The sequence below is a fragment of the Pimephales promelas genome, chromosome 4, assembly GCF_988280905.1.
Source record: "Pimephales promelas chromosome 4, fPimPro1.hap1.1, whole genome shotgun sequence".
Classification (NCBI taxonomy): Eukaryota; Metazoa; Chordata; class Actinopteri; order Cypriniformes; family Leuciscidae; genus Pimephales; species Pimephales promelas.
In genome coordinates, this window is record NC_142772.1 from 32,939,240 (window position 1) to 32,949,088 (window position 9,849).

Genomic DNA, 9,849 nt, shown 5'->3' on the forward strand with positions numbered 1-9,849 from the left:
TTCATGCACATAGAAATATATCCATCAAATAAATGTTGAGACATTCTCTAAAACTAACAAATATTATAGCACTATTCAACCCAGCCTGAGGCGATATTTCTGCAAAATAATTTCACATTGCTTTTTGCACATTTCAATACGTCCAAACGCACATTCGGTTTTATCCGAAACAGATGAACATGAATCTGGCCAGGTTTTATTACGTTAGATTGCTGTACAAATTTTGGAAGTTCGTGAATGAAATATCGAGTGAGTGATAGAGCTGCACGATTCAAACACCCATGTGATCATTCGAGCTGCCGCTGATCCTGTAACATGACATCATGACTTTTGCGTAAACATACACGCCACTTTCGAGTCAAGTGGCGTGTTATCTCTACGCATTTTGAGCTATCCGCGTGTATCCGCATGTATGCGTGCATGTCTACGCCATTAACGTCCGAGTGATTCCGCGTGTCTGTACACGCCGTCAAATGTCCGCGCGAAACGAAGCAAAAAAGGTAGATCTACATCTGGGGAGTGATCTTTTTTTCCCCTAGGATGGTAACGGAACAGTCATAAATGCCATTAACCCCAGTGACGGTTAGGTTTAGGGACGGGGTTGAGGTAAGTCATATATTTATATATACAGTAATAACATTAAGTCAACGGCGTTCATAAACACGCTGAAAAGCGATTATGCGTCTTGATAGCACGCCAAAAATGGAAATACGAATTGGCGTGTCATACACACGCTACTTCATGAGATCAGTCTGGATCCAGAGAGAGCTTCACTAACTAAGTCTTTTCAACCACACAGTATAATTATGCATGTGGTGTGGTACAAAGTAAACATTCAAATTATCACACAAGAACTGGGATACAATTTCATAGTTATAAAAACACTGATGTCTACGGTCTCAATTAAAACAGAGTAAATCACCTTTTGGATGTAACTTGACGATTCAAATATAGATCAATTACATTACACCAGTAGGTGGTGACTGACATGTGACTGTTAAAAAATGTATTTGTCATTGAATCGTTCATTCAAACACCCTGATTCATCTTATGATGAAGTGTCTGAATTTGAGTCACTGAAACACTCATTCACACTCATTTTTTAAGAATTAATTCAAATTCATTGTAAATAGACTGCAGAAATAAACATTTTGTCAAAACCTTGAGTAAATTACATGTTCATTTGTTTAGTTGTCGATTTGGAATCGTGGGGGGAACCGTGGTCTCAAAAAAAATATCCAGAAAGAAATGTATCCAGGATGTATCGTGCGGCTCTAGTGAGTGGCGCAAAAAGGTCAATGCTCTACGGCATTTAAAAATAAACATTAAATCAAAGTGGTCTAATCTAATGTTCATTTCAGCTGCAAAATGTGGTAAATACAACAGACGTTTTTGGACTTTTGCAAAATGTAGGCATTTACAATGTGCCTAGATTGTGTTTCATTACTGTAATCATTACTACATGATTAGTCTTGAATGTGGTTTCAAAACACTTGATGATAAGCGGATAACCATATTTGTCATCAGATGCATAGTTTCCAAACAGGTATGCCTTGTTTGCGATGAGCAAGGATGTCACACATCATTGTAACATGTTTGGGCAAATGACTGTGATTCAGTAGCTTTGCCGTTGTGATGCAAGAAATCTACAGGACACTTATATAACCGTAGCCTGACACAGGCCCGTTCAACGACATACTGACCCTCAGGGGTGATCAGCATGGTGTCATGGGTAATGGGGTCGCTGTCACCCTGCATTGCCACCCAAATGACAAATCGTGTGGTACAGCTAGAGAAGCAGAATACATGAGCAGCACTGTCATACAGTCACGTTCAGTGTGAAAACATAACCATAATGCTCAATGAGAAAGCTAATACAGTTTTTTCTCAATTGTTTACACACAAATTCTGGTACTTGAGACACAATGACCACAACATGTAACTCATTCACCAACCCCCCTGAACCAATTCTGCTAAACTACAAGCACAATTCCTGCTTTACACTCACATTGCAGTTCTAAAACATACTTTTTTCAAAACTCTACACACAAATTCTCTGCATTTAGCACAATTTTCATGCAGGAAATCTCTTGTTTTCACGAGGAACACACTGCCATTCAAATATTCACACTGACTCGTCACATGGGCAAACACATGTCACACAGTTTTACAATTAGCAATTAGAGCATAAAATAACAAAACCGAAGAGAGGATGCAGCATAGATATTTATTTATTTATTTATTGTAAGCATAAATATTTGTTTCTGTTGTTTTGTATGTAGACCCCATGTTTGTGCAAATTTGTGTTGCTGGGGTGTACGAAATGTGCGATCTATCTCCCATTGTTTTTGTTGGAAAAATAAAATATATCTGTTACCATATATTTGTGTGTTCTGGGTATAAAAACAATATTCTCAAATATTTTACAACACACTTATGTATGTGATGTCTGTAGTAAGTGTAACACTGAACGAAAAAGGCCCAAGGCATTTTGATGAATGGAGAAAAAGTGTTTTCCATTGATCATTGTCTTTTACATAGAGCACATCAGTGTTCAACTGGTTCTTATAAATGTCTATTCATATAATGGTTTGTGTGTGTCATATGAAAACAAAATAACATTTTGAGAATATATAACATTGTTTTGAATGTAAAGTTTCATTTTGCACTAGAATTGAGGGGTTTTGCCGATTGTGTGTGTGTTTTTCGGTTTGTGTGTAGAGTTCTGAGAGTATGAGGCACACTTGCAGGAAATGTGTGTAAACAATCGAGAAAAACTGTAAACCTGCCTAACTGACAGGAGAAACTGCGAAAGACCACAAACAGGTGTGGTAAATGACACGAGTGTCAAATATTTGTTGAAGTAGCATGACTCAGAATTAATACTCTTACTTTCAAGCAAATTAAACAAATCAATAAAATATGTGCAGCTTAAGGCTGATTTATAATGATTTAAAACCTATGCTGTAGCATAGCCTGACTTGCACCTCTCCAAAAATGTACCAATGCGTCAATTTAATGCAATTCTAAGAAAGCGTTGTGATTGGTCCGCTAGAGCCCCTCCCTCAGATCAACAAAAATCCTTGGCATTAGAGCCGCATTTCTGGTTGGCCGGTTACAATTGATCTGTTCTTCGATATTTAACAACTAAAGCTGCAACAACAGACACTGTATATTTGCCACCATCACTGCTAATGCTTCAACAACGTACAACACAAACTGCTTTTTCTTCGGCTTATGCCTTGATACTGTGGGTTACACCATCAACATGCCTGTGGACACAGCCTACTAGCGGTCTGCAAGTGTAATTGCCCATCGAAGCGGATGACGACGCAGAGGTATAAATGAAAACCGAAGCATAGCCAACAGCGTAGAGAGAAAAGAAAACGCCCACAATATTTAATTCTACATTTTAATTATATATTAACTGCCCTAATAACATTAGAAAATCATGAAAATTAATCACAAATAATCAAATTAAGTACAGCTTATCATTATAAAATCATTATTTATTTTATTAAAAGTTATGGTTTGTTTATCAGTACTATAGCAACGCTAACTTACGCTGGAATTGTCGGATAGGAACCGTTCGTAGCCATTCGCAAGAGTTTCGCAAACGCATCCGGATGACCAACTGACGATTTGTTTTTTTTCGCACCACTTTCTTTGGACCAATTCACATGTGGTCTGCAAATCTCCATATGAGATTAATGACTTCCGGTCGTTTCAAAGCCGTATCGGAGCTGATTTCAACTCCCAGTGTGAAGGTGGCGTTAGTGGTAAAGTCCTAGCTTGTAACTAAATGAATTGTAGTTTCAAACTTCATCCTTTTGAGTCTCTAAACAAGGCAAATGGCTGTCAGATAAAACAAGACTATTTAGAATTACTTATTAGTAATAAAACGAAAGTCCACTCCTTCAGAAAATAAATTTTAGGACAGGTTTATACTCGTTTCTAATTGCCTGGGTGTGGTATCTGTTTAGTCTTAAAAACATGCACACTTTGTGAAAGCTCTGTAAATGCACACCAAGTTAAGCATGTGCTGAAATTTTTGTTCATGCTCTTTGTTCTATGCTCAGTCCACAAACTGACACTCTTCATTTTCATCAGATTCAGAACACTTAGTGAGAGAGAGAGAGAGAGAGAGAGAGAGAGAGAGAGAGAGAGAGAGAGAGAGAGAGAGAGAAATGCTCTGTGTTGGGTAGGCTATGTAAGGGATGTATTTTTTATATAAGGGTCAGCTGTAATGAAAGGCTCAATCACTGGCCAAATACCGTACAAAATAAACTTTGGCATACTGTTTGAATATAAGGAATTGCACAGGGACATAATTATATTTATTATCATATTTATTATTATAATTATAAGGATTATATCCTTTGTGTTTTAGCAATGAGGTTTTCTTGACACAGACTCACACTGCTACCTGATATGCCAGTACGTTTTATATTCATTAAGAAATTGACTTTCAAATGGTTGAGGGAGAGGATAGTAAGACGGGCTTGGCTATCAAGCAGAGGCAGAAGGGCAGTTATCTGTGTACGGCTCTAGGACTCCTGAGAGTTTCTAATCAAACAGAAAAATAAATCTGTGCTAAGTCTGGAAGCGCCTACTCCTCACAAAAGAACTGGATTTAGGATGTTTGTAGGCCTGGAGCTGTGTATTGAAAATGGCACTGTCTAAGCAATAGCAGAGCAGTGCTTTTATAAAACTCCCAGATGGGAATACACAAATAAGGTGCAAATCAAAATGTGCTACACAGCACATTAGACAACTAAATTAATTGCTCTTACAGCTCATTTGCATTTTCAAAGAATAGCTTTAGACCACCATTACAATCACAAAACAGAATTGAACTTGTATCATTGATCACTATTTTTTTTATCACAGTAAAGCTGCTTTGAAACATTTTGCATGGAATAAAGTGTTATAAGAATAAAGGTAACTTGACTTGGCCATTCTGTAGCATTACAATTCATTTCAGCTATATAGTATTAGTTGGCGTACAATACATCAAACAGACGTTTTTAATTTAATGTCACTAGACTTATAAATGTTCAAACAGCCAAACCCAAGCAAACACACAGTAGTTTGTTCTATTCAGAGCATGATGTGGATGCTTTTAAAGTTAAAAGAAAGCTCAGACCACGGCATCAATTTTGCCTTGAAAATGCAGCACATCTAACTTAATAATATAGTAGTAGGTCATACAAAAAAAAAAAAAACTGTTGAAACTTAGTGATAGTAACACAGTTGAAGACTTTAAGTCTATAATGTGTGTACGTAATGTTTGAGCTCATGTCATGTTTCTTCAAACCCGTTCATAAAACTGCCGAGCAAGGACAGCACAGTAGCTGAAAAACAGCCACCATACAAGCTTGTCTGTGTCCTGCAGTCCTGGGGATTTACAAAATGACTTTCACTGTCCTTGCTGAAATGTGTTTTAATAAGCCGCATGCTGCTCACACGTAGAGCACAATACGAAATGCAATATGAGGCGCTACAGTATAACTGAATCACAGGTGGTGGTGCGAAAACAGAGTGCATTGCCCTTAACAAATGTTCTGTTGGAATTATAAAAAGAATGAAAAAAAGCCATTAAGCTCACCACAATGCCAGTTCAGCAATAAACCAACCTCGTCTCCTCAAGGTATTTCAGTGTATTGTTTGTTTTCATTCCTTTTAATGTTTATGATATGTACTCTTGATGAAATAAAGTGTGATTTTGCCACCACCACATCATAAACAAGTATCCCTGGAAAATTATTTTTCCTGATTACATTCCAATAAAAACAACACTACATGAGTCACTGAAAGGAAAGGGCAAATCAAAGATTGTGTCATACTGGCTCATATTCTTGTTTTGTTTACAGGCTAATCCTGCACTTGTTAAATATGCCAAAATAGAACACAAGTGTCAGTTAAGCATTATTTAATCCTGATATTTAGTAAGTGCATTCTTGTAAATCTTTAATTATCTTTAATAGGGGGCTGACATTTAAACATGAAAATGTCCAACCCGATCTCACGGGAATTCGTACGAATTTTACGAGGTGGCTAATTCGTAACAATTCGTACGACCTCACTCGTACGAATTAGTACGATTTTGCTAAATCGTACATATTTTACGAATTAGCCAATTCGTATGAATTCGTACGAATGACCTACCCCTGACCCCGCCCCTAAACATAACCGTCACGTGGGTTTAGACAAATCGTACAAATTCGTACGAGTGAGGTCGTATGAATTAGTACGAATTAGCCACTTTTGAATCACTCGTACAAATTCGTACGAATTGGTCGTGAGATAGGGTAGAAATGTCTGAAATGTCATGAAAATCTATAAGAACGAAGTTAGAACAAATCATCACTGTAGCTGTGCAAGGCCATGCACACACTTGGCTACTAAGAAAATCACACTAGGCTATATGATAAGAGTTTTAAATATTTTAACCCTGTTTTTTTCATGTCTTTCTAGGTTAAACTTCAGACTTCTCTAGGCTAAACTTCTTGGACAAGTGCATTGCATTGCATTCATTGCATGCTGTGTTAAGGAATTATATAATTTCATGTGTCAATTGGGTGACTTGAGAAATACAATCATCTTAAATGATCCTATATTAAGTGATACAAGGTATTCTTCCTGGTTCTGGAAGCACTCAAGTCAACTCTGTTGCCAGAACAAAATCCCATGGATTTTCTTGCAATTATCAACAAAATATTTACTTAATATCATCACAATGTCTTGACTTTTGTTCTTAGCGGTAAGTTTAGTGCTCTTGTTTCCCCTGACATTACATATTTAAATGCCGTTTAGTGTGAAAGTGTCACAATAGACCAAGTGAAGCAGCGCTGTGTTGCCTCACAAGTTTAATTAGTCTAATAAACTGACCTATGTGAGTAATCCAGCACTTGCGGGTAGTTTGGTAGAACCACTGTAATGTTAAAAAACATGAAAGTTTGCACTCATTCATAAACATTATTAGATCCATCAGCTTGACAGCAAGTCCCATCATTCAGCTCATCACTGAGTCATAAACCTACGCCTTTGTTATTGTTAGAAACTGCACCCTCTTGGTTTCGGAAAAAAAAAAACTTTATATTGTGCCTTTAACTGTAGTGTCAAACACCTGACTCCACCTGACACCTGACTCCAAATCACTTCCAATGAAGTACAGAAGGGCTGCAGATCACATAAAGTCTTAACTGAACCTTTGATTATACATGGCTGGTTCACTTTTCTTTTAACTGTTGTCACTGAATATATCCAAGTTCTATATCCAAGTTCAGACTGAGAGAATTTAATGATACTAAAAAGAGGAATTTCACTTTTCACCTTTTTCAAAAACTGACAGGAAGAAAAGATTATGAATTAGACAAAAATATGTGCCATTCAACTAAAGAGATAAAGCAGGCATAAAGGTGCTGATACTACTACACTGGATGACCTTAATGAAAATTAATCATCCTTATTCTCAAAGCTAGCTTGAAATCATGTAACTCAAGATAAACGAGTGGAAGGGTTAAGATTTATGACTGTTTTCCCCTTTTGGCAGTCAGGTAGCAATTAATCACATTAAAGCAATTAAGAAGATTGTCTCTGCACAACTGGCCTTATCTCGAATGTCCTTCACAGGTGCCTGTGAAGCACTAAAGGTTTGTGGAAAGTATTCATCTGTCAATTTATTTTTGTAACAGCTGATAATCAGCATTACCACAAAACCAACAGAGAGAATTGAGACAAAGGAGTGTCTCTGAACAAAGATGGTACTGGTTTGTTGTAACTGATCCTCTGGAAGCAATAAACAATTCTGTGAACCTGTGACTAAAGAAGAAAGAATGTGAAATTCTGTCAGAATGCTGTAATGAAGACAAAATAATAAATGTAGCACAAGAACAGCTTGTGCAGGTGTAGACCTCTTGCAAATCCCTCAAAATCTGTTTTGCAGAGGCTGGGAAAGAAATTCAAGGACACACCATGGGGATGCTTTTTTTTTTTTTTTTTTTTGGTATAACAAGCTCCAAAACTAACATTTTACAAACTTGCACACTCGTTATCCTCATGTCACTGAAAAGGGATAACTAGTGAGAACCGAACCTACCTTTCTCAGTGGTCACGACAAGAGGCTTTGAGGTGCTTTTCACTGTCCATGATGAACTCTTTGCAGTATCCAGTTCAGGTGGGGTTGTGTTTTCTCTGCCAGTAAGTGGAGAGGAAGAAGTGGGTTTTACTGTATTGTTTAGTGTTGTCGAGTTTTCTTTGACTTGACTGTCTTTGAGGGTTGGGTTCATTGTTTTGGTAAGAAACGATGCCGTGGTCAACCAGAAGGGCTGTAGTTGGTTAGTTTTGCCAGTGGTTTTGAAATCCCTGGTTGTGATGGTCATTGTGGAGGTAAAAGGTGAAAACCTGGAGTCCCTGTCGTCCTCTTGTAAGTGGTTTGGGATGGCGGTCGCCTCCAATGTATCATCCAACACAGCACGCGGTAGTCTCGCGCCTGAAGACGCGTTCTCATCGCTCAGGCGACGTACAGTACGCGACAAACCAGCGGTGTATCCAAACAACAATAACTCCAAAACTGAGAACAGTAACATAGTGTAACGCATACACGTCATTTTGTTATATAACTCCCCATGTGAAACGTTTCAATTGTATCCTTTAGTTTTATAGACAGTTACTTCCTATCGAATCCGTGTTTCATCCGATTGTCTCCACTTGTCCACTCCACTCGCGCTGTGAACTGCACGGCTGCACTCCAGCGGGACTGACAGTTGTAAACCCCGCCTACTACGGCAACGGCCACGCCTTCACCCAATCAGAGCGCATGCTTTATGAAGATTGACGTAACACTGCACCGATCAAACGACTGTGAGGAGGAGCCTCAAAAATTACAACTCAATGAGCTGTCTTGGAAATGGAAAGTGACAAAAGAAAGAAAACAACTCAAATATTGCGAGATTGCCTACTACCAAAAGCCTGCAGTGAGAATGAAACCTTCTCAAAGAAAACTACGGGAAGTTCCAATGCAAATAGGCTATGTAGGCTATATTATCTAATATCTATAAAATGGATATTCTATTTGAAATGTACACTATTAACAAAATGAATGATGATTGTGTACTGACGCATTATTGTTTAGACAGAATTTCATCTGAACAATTTAACACAAAAAAAACATCAAGAAACAAGAAAAAAATAGGCTAAATAAAACGGGTAGTTCCAATCATTGATTCTAAACTGTGCTTCTGTGCTGTATTCATGATAAAACGGCTATGACCGCTTCACCAAACGGCTCTATTTAATCACTGCGCAACACTGCAGTTCATATTGTTTTTATTTGAGCATATTACACATTGGTTGTTGTTGCTGTTTACGGTCAGGGACTTTTTCATGAAGGCCCTAGTGCAACTTTCATGAAGTAAAATCACTAAAAGCTTAATATATATATATATATATATATATATATATATATATATATATATATATATATATATATATATATATATATATATATATTACTTTAATATTTGTATTGTGTGGTAACCGTTTTATAAAAGCAAGGTACTCGAGGCAAGTGCTGTATCGTGAATAACAATCACGTCGTGCCTATGCCCTTCCTTCAGCCGTTACTTATTCGCAGCCTCTCGTACCTTGTTGCCTACATAACTGTGCTTAAAACCACATTATGGAAAAAGGACAATTTAACGGCGTTTAATTGAGTCTATCTTAATGGCTTGGTTATTAATGTATAATTTTTACTAAGTTAATGGGAAAAAAACGCCCCAAAACAGGCTTTATAAGCCACGAGAAAGACGCAGAATAAAAGTCACCTACACAGACAGAGTAATTGCG

General features: G+C 37.5%; 1 protein-coding gene across 1 annotated transcript in view; it reads right to left on the reverse strand.

Annotated features, from left to right (window-relative positions):
* LOC120481515 (multiple epidermal growth factor-like domains protein 9) overlaps window positions 1-8,781 on the reverse strand; it is a 65,960-nt gene extending 57,179 nt beyond the window's left edge. The window contains exon 1 of the mRNA XM_039675205.2: window positions 8,102-8,781. Coding sequence (XP_039531139.2) covers window positions 8,102-8,612 — 511 coding nt within the window. The 5' untranslated portion in view covers window positions 8,613-8,781. The remainder of the gene's footprint in view (window positions 1-8,101) is intronic.
* Between the last annotated feature and the right edge of the window lie 1,068 nt (window positions 8,782-9,849).